At 33.1% G+C, this 15,941-nt stretch overlaps 1 protein-coding gene across 4 annotated transcripts in view; it reads left to right on the top strand.

Moving 5' to 3' along the window:
- The window catches only part of EPHA5 (EPH receptor A5), a 315,334-nt gene that overhangs the window by 134,523 nt on the left and 164,870 nt on the right, over positions 1-15,941 (top strand). For 3 of the 4 annotated variants that reach the window (XR_014295238.1, XR_014295239.1, XM_082634797.1), the window contains exons 4-5: positions 5,921-6,076; positions 10,066-10,401. The exons of the other annotated variant lie outside the window; for it this stretch is intronic. Coding sequence is in view for 1 of the 3 variants with exons in the window: in XM_082634797.1 (XP_082490923.1) it covers positions 5,921-6,076; positions 10,066-10,401 (492 nt within the window). In the remaining 2 variants the exon portion in view is untranslated. The remainder of the gene's footprint in view (positions 1-5,920; positions 6,077-10,065; positions 10,402-15,941) is intronic. 4 annotated transcript variants of the gene reach the window in all.

Below are 15,941 nucleotides of genomic sequence, written 5' to 3'. Positions count from 1 at the left end.
TTTACTTTTTATTTATAAATAGTATGTAATTCCTTTGAGCGTCTATCAATATTTGGTGAGCCTAATTTATATATATATATATATATATATATATATATATATAGAGAGAGAGAGAGAGAGAGAGAGATATTTAAAGTATTTATCAATAGTATTCTTGTTTTTCTCTGATATTGTTTTTAATATTCAAATTAACCTTATTGCTTTCAATCATTTAAAATTAGATTCTAATTAGCCTATTCTAGATTCTAAAATAGGTTAATTCTCATGTTTCTGTTTGCAAGCATTCAAGAACTGTTACCTAGTTGAAAATCTATTTTAATGTCAGTGTTTTAACACAGTACCTATTTTTTTACTGAGCATATATTTTAAATGTAAGGATAAATCTGCTATTACTGTTAAATTTTGGTATAAATATTATTGGATATATTTTGAGTTGTAATTTCCTTCTAGCATGTTGTGTTATGCTGTTTTTCTTAATTAACACATCTTTTAAATTTCAGCTAACTATCTTGTGGGCACCTTATTTTGAAAAATCTATTTAAAAAGCAAATTTGACATAGTTTATATTCTCTGACAATTCACATGTGATAGAACTATGGTAAAAATCTTGTTCATAGTGATTTTCTGTCATTCTTAATAAAGTATAATTGGATAAATCTAATGATATTTTTGAAGGTTAATTATATCTTGAACTCTATAGACAACAGCAGTCTGTACATTTATTATTGTCATTTCCTTCTATACATATATATTATTTATATATTTATATATATATTTAAATGATGTGTATATTTTAATTCGAATGGGGAGAATTATAATTTAATTATAAATTACTAAAACAGAATTTTTTACATTACTTAAATAATTTTTTCCTTGGTGACCATGCTTCTTCTGAAGTATTGACTTTGAATTGTAAAGTGGATTCATTTAAGTATCCCAAGAGTGAAGGACTTTTAACATGAAAATATTTTGGAAACATTAAAAGTAATTTAAATGACAAGACATAGTTGAAAAAATCCTAACTTGTCAATTATACATTTTTGGTAATTTTGAGGATTAAAAAAAAATCCTAAGCAGAGTAGACAGCACCTTTTCACACTTTTAACAAATGACAGCCTTCATTAATTTGAATACAGATGACATGCATCTTATGTTTAAATTTAAAAACTGACTCTAACATCTTTGCTTTTAAAGTGATACATATGAGAGTTAGTGTTGGTAATCTGTGCAAAACTTCTAAAGTAGTGAATGAAGATGAAATATTATTTTTTACTTGCCAAAACTTAATATTTAAACAACTCTGATTACCAGCTTTTTTAAGTTCCTGCCATACCATTTAGACCCTAAGACACCAATGTACTACTTATACCAGTAAATACTGATGAATATGTACTCAATACAAAGAACTATGTTTCATATGATGAAAATCAAATGAACAGTTTCCATTCTCCAGAATGTTTATATGAGTTGGGAGTAGATGAGAATTCATACACATAGAATTTTGGCAAAATATTTTCTATCTACCATAAAAGAGACGCTAAACAAATGGCTCAAAGTTCTAAAGGATGTGTAAGGAAACAATATGTAATCATGGATTTAGCACAAGCATCATAGAAAAAAAACATAGCACTTAAAATGAGACTTGAAGCATGGACAGAATAAGAATTATTAAAAATAGTTTCTGTGCCTCCAGAGGACTGCTAAGATAATCTTATGAAACATGTTAACATAGGATGCATTTTTTTCTCCTGTTTCTTGTCCAACTTGAGTGGGCTTGCATAGTATTTTCAAATATTTAGGTGATGTGTCATGTGAAAAAGCTTTGCTCCAGAAGCTTCCTTTATTTTGAATGAACTATATCAAGTTGGAATTTAGAGAAATTTTACTGCTTACCTAAATAATTTTTGTTGAATATTGTCATGATTAAAATGCAAAAAGTAAATTTTACTTTTTTGGACTATTATTTATTTTCTGTTTCCCAAATATATTGTAGCTTCAGGGTATAGAGAATATTTTTTTTATTTTCTCACCACAGTACAAATATTCCCTGCCACAGTGCTTAACAGAAAGAGTGTCCTCAAAAAAATAATAATAATAATACACACAGAGTCTTCCAAATATTTTCAGATTAAATCCAAGTTTATCATGAACTACAAGTTTTTTTACCTCCTCCTCCAATTTACATTTCTTGTCTTTTGACCTGGAATGCTTTTCCTGCAATATTCAGAGGCAGATAAAGGAGTTTCTCAAGTGCTGGAAATTGCAAGTAGGTTAGTATGAATGGAGATAGTGAGTGCAGAAGGAGGTCACATTTAAAGGTTTTCTTAAATATTGTGTGGAAACTTGTAGGTTATGCTAGCATTTTGTAGGAAAATTAACTGGAGTTTCCAAAAGGAGGACATGATCAAATGCTGTGGAGAAGTATGACAGCAAGTAGGCTACATTCTTAATAAAAGCAGTGGCAGTGGAGTGGAGTGTGTCAACATGTGACTTAAAATGAGGAGGTGGATATGTATGTATGGAAAAATAATTTAAGAAATTGTGTTCTGCATGGAAACCAAACTGTTTGGTAACTTTTCCCGTGGGGAGAAATGGGGTCATGCGAGATTGATAGTTTTGTTGTTGTTATGTGTTTTGTTTTGCTTCACTTTGTTTCCATTGATGAGTTCTGGAAATTGTATCAGGCTTCTGTTAATGACTACAGGAAGGAGGGAAAGGGGGAGAGAGAGAGACAGAGACAGAGAGAGAGGGATTGATTGAGAGTGCCCCGAGTATGTAAAAGGGATGGTAGACACTTGGAAGATTACTCTCAGAGAGTTACAGTTCCTAATTCAAATAAAGATATTTTTATTTGATAAGAGCAAAGACATTTCCATTTTAACAGGAAGAAAGGTGCATATAGGTTTGGAGATTTGGTGGTAGGAAAATAAGAAAGTTCCTCTCTGATGACTTCTATTTTCTCAGCGTGCACACACAAATATAACATGAGACTCACAAAGGAACAGAGCTTGTAAGAACTTAGAAGAAAGAGGAAAAGCTACAAAATAATCCTTTCAATAGTGGGAACTGAAGTTAACTAAGAAAATAATACTAAGATTGTGTAGCAGCATTGCATGTCTCACTTGGATTTAGGGTCATGATTTGAAAGCAATGGATAATTACAGTTTTGTGATATTTTTCTTGGACAACATTAAACACTACAGTTTTCCTCTCTATACCTCTATTTGGATTTCTTTAGCCACCTCAAATTAAATAATGCTTTAAACATAATCACTATCTTCCCCCAATACATTTCAGATCTAGTGTTCTCTGAGAAAATGGTACCAGTATTGTCAGTGCAGTTTAAGCCAAGCACCTTAGAGCTGTTCTTAAGATTTATCACTCATGCATCTGATCAATTAAATGTATCATGAAATCTTGCTGATTTTACCTCATATTCATCTCCTGAATTTACCTACTCTTATCTATCACCATTGGATCCACTCTTGTCCATTTTCGGACCAATGCAACAGAAACAATAAGGCCAAATACCTCCAACCATGTTCCTTTCCAATCCATTGCATGTACTACAGTGAAATGATCTCTTAAACACTACTTTGATCTTATTATTTCCATGCTTAAAACATTGTAATGACCTGTTTTTACCTGTTAAATAAAAGTCCCAAATAATAGAAAACATAGGGTGTTTCTGACCTGGTATCTCTTCCCTAACTTCATCTCTGCCTCTTTATCCTATCTCCCTGATAAATATTTTAGTGTTTTTCATATCCCTATTGTTCCTCCTCCTCTTTTGGTCCTTTGAAAATACTTTACCCTCTAAGGCACTGCAGTACTCCTCCTCAAATTGGATAATTTTCCTAATCTTTTACATCTCATCCGAGACTCTGCTTCCTGAGGGAAGTCTTCTTTGACATCCCAGTCTAAATTAAGTGTCCATATTCACTCCCAAGCTCTTTCTCTTTCCTAGAATAATCATATTTATAATTATTCCTACAGTATCTTTAAGACTCATAAAGGCAGGGCCATGTCTATCTTTTTTACCTTCATAACCCAGTAGCAAGGAAACTTTCTGGCCCACCACCTGCTGAAAGCATTTTGTTCAACTACTGAACAGAAAGATACATTTATCTACTTTTTACTTACATTTATATTGTATCCTATTTCCAAAGTTCCCATGGAGGGTTGAAAAATAGTATAATATGTGATATCATATAAAGTTTTTAAATTAAAATACACTCATTAAAAAGAAATGACTTTTGTTTCATGAGTGATATATGAGTTCCAAATATGCAGAATATGTAGATCGACAGTTCATGTCTTTGAGAACAAATCATGTTTGAAGTGAGAATGGTTTTACTAAAAAGGATAAAAGAAGAAAAATTGGGTAACTTAGCTAAGAATGGTACTGGTTGCTACAGCAATCTTATTATAAGAAAAATAATATTTTAAATCTACTCCTAATCATTTAACTACAAGAATGTCCCTAATATTATCAAAAAGCTCTTCTTATCTTTCAGATACCTTCACATTCACTCTGAATTTATAAGAGCATTAAGGTTTTACTATAGCTATAATTAGATCTACTGAAAAAGTACCTTCTCATTTTTGTCAATTCCTGATTATTCATGGGGATGGCAGAAAACCTTAGCATGGATTACTAAAACCCGAGATCATTTATAGCACATGAAAATTGGCCCCAATTCATTATGTGTATCAAAAAATTCCTTTGAAATACAAGTTTACTTTTAAGCTTATCAAATGTTCATTGATACTTGAATAAATGCTCTTAAGTATATATAGTGAGTTTTCAAAATATGAAAAAAACATAGATGGTTGATTAGCTTTATGTTAACTAAGGTCTAAAAAGTAATCAAACCATCAGTTTGATGGTCTTCACTTTGTCCATAATGGGCAATTGGAATATTGAAGTTTGGCTTTATTACCCATTGAGAAGAAAGAAAGATACAAAAGTCTAGGGAATCTACAGAATACAGCGACTTACTTTGTTAGCATTTACTTACCTGACCACCAACTTAAGAAAAATATCAGAGAACATTTTCTTCATGTGATTCTAAGTAGTTCAGTTACATTTTTCATTCCATGTCATTTACTCATGTGTGCATTACATAACAATACGTGAACACCTTCTGTGGTCAAACACTGTGATAAGTATTGTGAATGGAAAATTGAATAAGGCACAATTTTTCCCCTTTGTAGAGCATTATAAGTTTTATAGTATAAACATGACTGATATTAGAATAGATGCATGTTGAATCAGTAAGAATCTCAACGAAAAGTTCTAAAATGAAGTAAAATGTAAAACAAATGCCTAAAATCTGACTCCTCCTGGAATCAATATAATAATAATAATTATTATTATAATGTGAATTAATAATAATGTGAATGATATACCGGCTCAATTATGCATTCTCTCTATTCTAACAGAATTTTGTGAAGGTTTTAGCACCTACTAATTGGTTTATTTATTAATCAACAACAAAATTTTAAGTAACTACTGTGTACCATGCCATTCTCTGAGCATAGTGGGGATTTTGTATTTCTTCAACATAAGTTGTATTAATAATAGCATAAATGAAAATTATACTCAAAGCACTTCTTCAGTTTTAAATACATATGTGTATTTGCCTTTATAATTTCTTATAAGCTCCTGTAGCATAAAAATCATTAAAAATATATCTATTCCAACATGTTTAATTTAAATACTTAAAATAAATATTTAATTATCTGAATGAATAGCCTGTTATTTATGATTCAGAAACTGATGAAAAAATTTTTGAAATTAATGAAAAGATGGTGTTATATGTAATCTGTGTATACTAGTCAAAATAATGACATTATTCACAAAACAAACACTGCATCTGTTCCAGGGAAAAGCTTAGTCTCTTATTTCTTTTGACAGTGTGCAGACCTGGGTTCTTCAAAGCCTCACCTCACAACCAGAGCTGCAGCAAATGTCCACCTCACAGTTATACCCATGAGGAAGCTTCAACCTCTTGTGTCTGTGAAAAGGATTATTTCAGGAGGGAGTCTGATCCACCCACAATGGCATGCACAAGTAAGGAAACCCATGGACATTTGGTGATGTTAACTTTCACCAGTTTGAAGAAAGAGCATGATGGAGCCTGTTACGTTCTATTACCATTTCCCCTAAAACAGGCATAATGTTTAATCATCCAATATAGTATTTCACCAGATTTCAACCTTCTTGAGTAAGCATTGAGAAATTTGAGTCTTTTTTATCACTTACTGTGAGAAGCATCCATTTTCCCTCATTTCAAATTCAACATCTGAGCCAGAAATATGGAATTTTTCCTTTTATTTTATGATTTATTTTAGTGTTCATGATAGCCAAACATGACTTTGACAAATCCATTTCCCTGTTTCTGGTAAACCTTTTTAATTTTTCTTCCTCTTCTTCTTCTTCCAAGGCAGCTTTCTGATCACACAAAAAAATGCAGTACATGGCACTTCTACCTTCTCGTTCTAACCTGCCCCACTAAGCTGCAAAGACCAATGAGAAGGTCATTTATAAAAGAAGACAGGAAACACCACACAAACATGGAGAACTGGGGGTTGGCAAATCATATTTAAGAGTCAAATATAAAATCAGTTTTCAACTAGGATTTTCAAGTAGCTGTTGTGTTTATTAACAGTGAGTGTCCTTAACTGTTATTAATTATATGATCAGGTAATCTTATAATGAGTAGATGAATATTAAACATTTAATTTCCAAGAGTTGCAGTGGGTACATCCACATCTATCAATGTTTTGGTGTTTTTGTTTTTCTAGTGTTCCACATATTTCTGGGAAGGAAACAAATGTATGTGTTAGTTTGCTTCATGGCAATACTTCTTTAGTTTTTCTACCATAGTCTCTATAGCAGGTCAAACAAAAACAGAAAATTGAAGGGAAGAACAGTGAATCCCATCTCCCCATAACATTCAGTTTCCATGACATCCCATGTTTTGCTATTTTAGATCCCAGTAAGTTGTAAGTGCTTTCAAAGATGAAGACACATTTTTTTGAAATTTGGTATTCATGGGTATCATATATAAAGACATACAATTTCTTTACTTAAATAATCACAAACTGAAATTTTATCTGAATTTCAGTGTCAATTTCATCGTGTCAGTGAAACATATTTTCATAATTTCTCAAATCATTGATATTAATTAACTCTATTGCTTAAGATCATTCTTTATCACATTCTGATCATTTTATGGGTTAGATGATTACTAATTATTAACAATCCTCTTCAAATAAGTAAATGACATTATTATATACATTTTTTGAGAGGATACATTTGAATTGAGGAGATATAAACAATGATTGAATGTGATGCATCTTGGTTTCAGTGGAAATTGCTTCAATTATTCAGAGCAAAAGAAAGCCCAAATAGTGGGGGGGGGGGGTGTTGGCTAGACTGTAGTTTGGTAAATTAGGGAGAGAAAACCATATCTTGACTTATTTAAATTTATTAATTTTGTAAGTATTCTTTCTTTAAGTAGTCCATGCATGACCTTTATCTTTCTCAGCACAAATGTGAGCCTCCCTTTCTGTAAATTTACTAGGTTTGGGAATGGTGGAGAACCCTGCTCTGGTGGCAAGGACTGCTTAGCTTTCTTTTAGGACCTGAGGCTTTATATTTTCTCTGTCTCTAGGTGTGTGAATTTCTAATACTGTGTCTCAAAAGAACACTAATTTGTATGCATTTCTCAAAAAAAGACTATTGGGAGTCCTGTAGAAGATCTTTCTAATATATAATCTGTGAGTGTGTGTGTTCTGTTCTTAGTTGCATTCATAATAACACAAATTCTTCGTATGATGATACCCTTGAACAGATGAGATGGTTTGACTGATGTCTCTTTGGCTCTTTGCCATTAAATTTATGGTTTCAACTACTTTTAATGTTTTTTCTGGTACTCTGGGCAAAAAAATGTTATAAACCTGTAGGAAAAGAAAATAAAACAAAATTCAGATTCTAATGAATCTGTTCAAATTGAGGGTTCTTCTCACAGCTCTACTTTGGTTCATGCATCACATCTATTAGCAGGACAGTGAAATTTCATTACATTATTTTTAGGTGCATGTAAGTCTCCGTCTCCACTGGTTACCTCTACTATAGGGCTTCCCTTGAATATGAGTTTTATTTTGACTTTGAGAGGCATATGTGCCCCCACCCACAAGCTGAGGGGCTGTTAGTAGCAGAGTCAAGAAAAAGAGTCAGACTCTGATGCAGCTTTTACAGATTTAGAGGAAAGGTGGTAACTGAGGGGTGTATTTCAGTTGGTAGAAAAAAACCCTCAGAAGTTTGATATCTTTTTGAAGTAGACAAATTTCAAGTATATTTTACCTTTTTCTCACAAGTAGACCTGTAACATTTTGATCTCAAATTACATTTTCTCCATAACCTTCCACAATTAAATAAATAAGGTAGAGGGAATAGAAAAAAAAAAACACACTTGTATTTCCATCTTAAGTATTTGTTTCAACTTAAAAGTGACTGTTTTATATAGAAGTGTGTGAGGTTGTATGGAAAAATTCACAGGGTTCCACCACAATAGCTAAAGTGGAGATTGTTTTGTCAAAACTGGCAGCTTTTATGGGGTTATGGGGTTATGGGGTTCTTTAATTTTAAGTGACATTTTATAAATAGTAGGTAGCTTTCTTATTACTTTTAAATTTAGTCCTCAGTAGTCATAGCTTAATAAATGTTAGGTAGAAATTAACATTAATTTATATATTTAGAACAGACAGCACATATTAAGATAACTAAGCTATGTCATCCTAAGTAGCTTAATTTATGCTTAGGAACCATTCAGCTACCATCACAGTCCATTTTCTTCCCTGTTGAGAAATCTTTACTACGTCTGAAACAAATATAAATGTATTTTCTCTTTGAGAACATCTGATCATATAATATTAACAGCTGACTGAAGTTGTAACTCTGAGTATCTAAAAATCTACTATAGAGTCAGACATTATGCAATGAATTCTTTTAAAGACTTTATTTTTTAGAGCAGTTTCAGGTTCACAACAAAATTGAGAGGAAGGTGTAGAGATTTCCCATGTATCCCCTGTCCACACACATTCATAGCTTGTCTCATTATCAACGTCCCCCACCAGAGTAATACATTTGTTACAATTGATATGTAAACAAGTTTAATTCTCTTTAGTCTGCTAACTATTATTTCAGAAATAAAGTAATATACACATGAATATTATTCGTTATTTATATATAAATTTATTCTGCTGATCTTTCAAGGTCAGAACATGTTCATTCTTCCTCTTATTGTGTTTTTGATAGTTATTTTTAAAATTTTAGGTTTCCAATTAAGTAAAATTCACAATTTTGCAGAGCCACAATATTAAAACAATATCAAAGTAAGCAAACTTTTATTACAGATTTCAATGTTGATCAACTACTTAAATTCTAGTTCTTTCTTGGCATATGAGGGAGGTTCCAAATTCTGTTGGTGGTTTATCAGTAGCTATGAAATTTATTTTGAGATAAACTAAGGCTACTTTTTCTACTTTACGGTGGAATTTGTAGTCAAGAGCCACACTAATAAATCCTATTTCTACCTGTGTTCATTGCTTAGTAAATCCTTCATGTTTACTTCCTAGGTTTCAGGGATGAGTATCATTGAGGAAATAATCTGTTCAATCCCCAAGGAGAATTTTTCCTTGGACTTGCCAAAGAACTTGCCACTATTTGAATACATAATTTTATCTAACATTTTTTGCATACATATTTTTACTCCATAATTCTTTACATATACACTAAGCAAAACATCTTTATTTGAATTTGCAACTTTGCCAAAATAAGTCATTTCTATAGTATACCAACCCCACTATTGTTTCTACAAAGGTATAACAAGATTTTTCAAAGATTATTACAAATTGATGACTCTTGCATTCTCCCTGATTAACAGATTAATTGCAAATCAATTTTTTTTCCTTCAGACCAGAGATTTGTGTAGTAAACAATGCCTAATTTTATCATCTCAAAATTTGTTTTTTTCACTTTACTTTGCAAACCAGGACCCCCCTCAGCTCCTCGGAATGCCATCTCAAATGTTAATGAAACTAGTGTCTTTCTGGAATGGATTCCTCCTGCTGACACTGGTGGAAGGAAAGATGTGTCATATTATATTGCATGCAAGAAGTGCAACTCACATGCAGGTGTGTGTGACGAGTGTGGCGGTCATGTCAGGTACCTCCCCCAGCAAATCGGCCTGAAAAACACCTCTGTCATGATGGTGGATCTGCTTGCTCACACAAACTATACCTTTGAGATTGAGGCAGTGAATGGAGTGTCCGACTTGAGCCCAGGAGCCCGGCAGTATGTGTCTGTAAATGTAACCACAAATCAAGCAGGTAAGTGTGATGTCTAACCAAATCATGTACCTTAGGCCGAGCACTGTCAGTCATCTCCACAGCTCAGGGCTAAGTTGCCTGAGACATGAGAGATGACTTCCCATTATCCAGAGGGTTAGGACTTAAAGTAAAATACATCTTGAAATGTTTTATCTTAGCTTTAAGCAAATAAAAGCAAAGGCTTTCTTAGCAGACACATCCATGGACAGAAAAAAAAAGATAGGCTTTAATTGAATTTTTTCATTAAAAAAATACATTTCTGGCTCAAATCCATTTGTAGCAAAATTTTTTATCTCATAATTTCACACAGTGCAATAATTACAGCTCAGATCTACATTTTTGTTGTTTTGTTTACTTCAGGTGTTTTTGTTTAATTCATTAATTTAGCAGGTAATCTGGCAGGTTTGTTTGTTTGTTTGGCACCACATCTGAATTTTCTTTGCAGATTAAAATAGGGTTTTCTTATTATTTCTATTATTATTATAATAAAAATGCATGAGATTTTTTTTTGATAAATCCACTTATCAAAATTAAAATAACTATGAACCATTGTACAACCACCTTACATGTGAAGATACATCTATATGCCATATGAAGATCTTGGAAATATTAGGAAGTAATTATTAAGGAGTAGAGAAAATAGTTCTGCTTGAACTACTAATTCCCCTAAATTTTCCCCTCAAATACTTAATTTTAAGTAAACAATATAGAAGAATTATTTTCTGTTAAAATAAAAACCAAAGATAAACTATGGCTGAATTAATAACTCATTATGTGGCAAGAGTCATTCAAAACCTATGAGTAACTTATAACTTGTTTTTGTCAACAACAAGTACATGGGCGGGAAGAGGCATTAAATGTAACTTTCCTTCTATTTTTTGGCCAAAATCCTCAGTCCAAGGGCATAAGCTTGTTACCTCATAATTACCTCGGGTGGGCTTTTGTGGGTGAGGACATCTTTGCCGGTAGAGCTCACAATACAATAGGATGTGTTTGACTGAATCAAATCAGACTTAATCCACATAATGTTAGTATAAGTTTGTAGGTGGTAGAATGATCTGGTTGACAAGAGAATGCTGTTGGTAATCAAGTTTTGGCCAAAATAATTTGAATTATTGGATGTGTCAGGTAAATGAAGTGGTTATCTCTTGAGAAAAAGAAAACACATGCCGTTGAGTTCATAGTTATTTTTGACTGAAAAAACTGAAGAAAATATTCAAAAGTGGCCCAGATAATATACAGGTATTTGCATAATTCACTAAGAATCATTCTAAGCACTCTAGATGTTCTCATCCACGTTGAATACATGCCAATAGCATTTTTTTATTCCATGAGAAAAAACACGGTACACGTATACACCACTGTCCTCAGTGAATCCTTTATATTTTCTCCATTTACTCCCTAACCTAAGGTTGAACTAATAAAAGTGCTAAAAAGAGCTAGACAAAAATAGTGAAAATTAGGTTTTCCTTCAGTATAGACTCAGCTTCTGGCAATACTAGTGTATGTTTATTTTCCATCGCAGCGTCTAGATTCCACAAGTGCTCTGTGAATGTGAACTGCCTTCCCACATCAGAAAAATACTAGCATTAAACATTTGATTTCAGTCTTCATATGCAATGTCTTTCAAGCTTACTTGGTTCTACGTGTGAATCTTCCATTAATATATTGAAAGCATATTGAACAATCATTAAGAGTTGTATCCATTTGGGAGGACATTTTCTAAGCTTGCATAACTTTCTTTGAAAGATATATCTCTGATGAACTAGATGTAAGAAATGATCGTTTATTTTTTAAATGATGTTATTAATAAATATTTGCTCTAGTTGTCTTGGAGTTGCTGGCCTGTTAGGACTGCAAGGTGTGTTTTTTGTTTTTTCAACTATAAATACCTTAAATATCAAGAAAGAATAATTTTTATCCAGCTGTTCAAGGCATGGCTATCATGTAAAACAAACATTTGTATTCAGAGTAGAAATTTTTGCTTGCTGCTTCTTTTCCCCAAGTTCTCAGAGTACACATAGTGTAAAATAACTACAAAACTACCCCCAAAAAAATCAAAATAAGAAGGGAGATTTTCACAGCATCTGACATTTCAGACCAACTAAGTCTCAATTTCCACAAAAATTATTAACTTCAAGTAGCTCCTAAAAGCTCTTAGATTCAATGCCACTATGCTGCACATTTATCAAGTACCATCATTATAGAAAGTGGGTTGTAGTAATTGGTTTTAATGTCTGAATTTTTCTTCAGCATTAAATTGAAGAAAGTTATCTGTACCATATGCTGTTTTTATATAAAACTTCTTTCAGCAGATTCCAACATTAGATTTACTCTCCTCTAAGGAGTGTTTTTTGAGAAATGCATTTGTTTCTTAATTGATTTGTCTCAACTTTATAATTTTTTTTGTCATTTTCTGATTGATTTATATTTGTGACAAGAATGTGATATATGAACTGTCCAGATTCAAAATTATATTCAACAAATACAAGAAGAAAAAAATAATAATTTTTTCAAGATGAGAATCTTGCATTAAGCTAGAAACTGAAACTGATTAGGTAACCCTGGCTCAGTCTATAAAAGGAAATAATGATTTCGTGCTGAAGATAGTGATTAAATGATTAATTTATGAATGTTTATACAGCATTTAAGACATTTTTCCAGCTATTAAATCATTATGGAGTCTAGCATCTTGCTTTTGTGAGTTGCCTGAATTCAAATGATACTTTTTTGCATGTAATTTAATAGTCAAGTCAAAAGATAAAGTTTTAAGAAAAGCTAAATACTATAATTAGTTGGAATTTATGGGCCTTGTAAAATGCAGCATAAGTAGTTAGGTTGACAAGGAAAGAATTACAGAGTTATTGTGGGGATTATCATGGTCAAGAAATATAAACACATATGAAGGGGGAAATAGAGGGAAAAAGTAATTTACAAATGGACTTGAGGACACAGGGTGGAGGAAGGGGGAAGCTGGGGCAAATTGAGAGTAGCTTCGAAATATATATACACTACCAAATGTAAAATAGATAGCTAGTGGGAAGCAGCAGTATAGCACAGGGAGATCAGCTCGATGCTTTGCGACGACCTAGAGGGGTAAGTTAGGGATGGTGGGAGGGAGGTTTAAGAGGGAGGGGATATGTATGCATATGGCTGATTCACTTTGTTGTACAAGAGAAATTAACACAGTATTGTGAAGCAATTATACTGCAATAAAGATGTATTTAAAAAGACAAAAAAAGGGCTTCCCTGGTGGCGCAGTGGTTGGGAGTCCACCTGCCGATGCAGGGGACACGGGTTTGTACCCCGGTCAGGGAAGATCCCACATGCCGCGGACCGACTGGACCCGTGAGCCGTGGCCGCAGAGCCTGCGTGTCCGGAGCCTGTACTCCGCAGGGGGAGAGGCCACAACAGTGAGAGCCCTGCATGCCGCAAAAAAAAAAAAAAAAAAAAAAAAAAAAAAAAAAAGACAAAAAGGTAAAAGAACAGTGTGAGAAGGGGAAAATGATAGGAAAATATTGCGTTGGCCAAAAGATTCATTCGGGTTTTTCCATAACATTTCACGAAAATGTGAATATGTTAATCACATAAAGAATTCTAATAGTCGAATAGCAAAGTGGATAAAATAATGGATATACAAGCCGTGTTTTATTAAACTCAGACTTAGAAAAGGAATAAAATTCATTGAGCTCCTCCAGTTTTCTAGTGATTTTGTCTTTCTATGCAATGCATTGTTTTAAAAAATTGACGTACATTTAGCAATTTTTCTTTATAGAAAAAAGCATTTAGATTATTTACATGACAATGCTTCTGTTGTTCTCTCCTGTTGTTCTTCTGTTTTATTATTTTAGGGCATCTAAAAGTATATATCTGTTAGATAGATGGATAGATGGAGGGTGATATATCAACTGTATGAAAATTTAAAATCCCATTGAAAACAGTTACTTTATATGTTTCATTATCTGCTCACAAAAGAGTGTGCATTTATGATGCTCTTCTATAAACATATTTTTAAAAATTTACTTTAAAATAATTTTTCACTAGGCATACTTTATCAAGAATTAAATCATAAAGCTCTTTTAATATATGCAAATGTATATTTTATCCCTAGAAAGAATAAGCTCATTCTAACTGAAAAACCAAAAGTAATAACACTTTAATTTGCAAAGGTACAGAATCTTAATTCTGAGCTGAAATAGACCAAATTTTAATTGTTTTGAAATAGTCTTAGACTCTTGGACTTTTTCCTCAGAGCACTTGATTAACATGATATGAGTTGCTAAGTGCAACAAACACTTTGGAGGGAATGTCCCAACCTGTCCCAGACTATCAGAAATATCACTAAGAAACGTGATTACTGTATTTTGAAGGGTTTTATTTCTTGGTTCTTCCAAATGTGTCTGGGGGACATGATAATCTCATTTCATCAGGTACTTTCAATTTGATGCCATTCATGTAGTTGTTCAACATGATGTCTCACAGGATGTGGAGATGATCAGGGTTCCTGAGACTAAATTATTCTGTAGAGTTGGAAATTTAAGAGAATGCTGAATTGAGATGGTAAAAGTACATAATTGTTCCTGAGAAGAGGGCAACAAATAATTTCTGTTGGTTTCTATTGATTGAGATGTTAAAAAAAAATGTTCATTGTCACTTGCTAGATTATTACTATAATCATTCTGAGGGTCTTTGCTGATTTTCTTCAGTGGAGAGAACTTATTGGCTGTATTTGTAATCACCACTTGATTAAATGTATTGTTGTTTGCCAAGATTAGTTTGTCTTCTATACAGATTAAACAGGTAATTTAAATCGGCATGTTGGTAATCCCCACTCTTTATTCTTTTATTTTTTTATGGTGACACTAATTGCTGCATTCCCCCATGGATCCACTAAAGGTGTGTGTTTACTCTTTTGGCAGGAGGGAGATGCTTTAGTTTGGTCATTACTACAGTTTTACAGCTTTTACTGCATAAGCCTCAGAGACAAAGAGATATTTCTTCCAGTTGAAGAGAAAATCTTCCAAATATACACCAGTAACCTGTTGAAATAATCAAAGAATTGAATGTGCCAGTTGTAATATGCGCTCAGGACAAAATCTCATTCATCACATTACCATCATAGCCTCCACTCAGATCAGGGTTTCATAGTGGTATTCCGGATTCACTTGGATTAGTGTTAGCTCAGAGGCAGTTTTCCATAATTTGTGAAATCTATATTCTATACCCTAGTTTGTAAATCTAAATTTAGATCCAGAAATCTACATTTTATAATCTGGGTGGTAACACCCCCCATCCCACTTATCTAGAAATGGCCAGAGATTCCTTTCAGATAAACTGAAAAGGAAAATGTGTAATATTAACGTATGTTACTATTGCACAGTCCTTCTTAAAGACAGTCAGGGCTTCCCTGGTGGTGCAGTGGTTGAGAGTCCGCCTGCCGATGCAGGGGACACGGGTTTTTGCCCAGGTCTGGGAAGATCCCACATGCCGCGGAGCGGCTGGGCCCGTGAGCCATGGCCGCTGAGCCTGCGCGTCCGGAG

Source organism: Mesoplodon mirus (genome assembly GCF_964341445.2).
Source record: "Mesoplodon mirus genome assembly, chromosome: 2".
In the NCBI taxonomy this organism is placed as follows: Eukaryota; Metazoa; Chordata; class Mammalia; order Artiodactyla; family Ziphiidae; genus Mesoplodon; species Mesoplodon mirus.
Note: the sequence above shows the minus strand (reverse complement) of the source record. Positions and strands in the feature narration are given on the sequence as shown.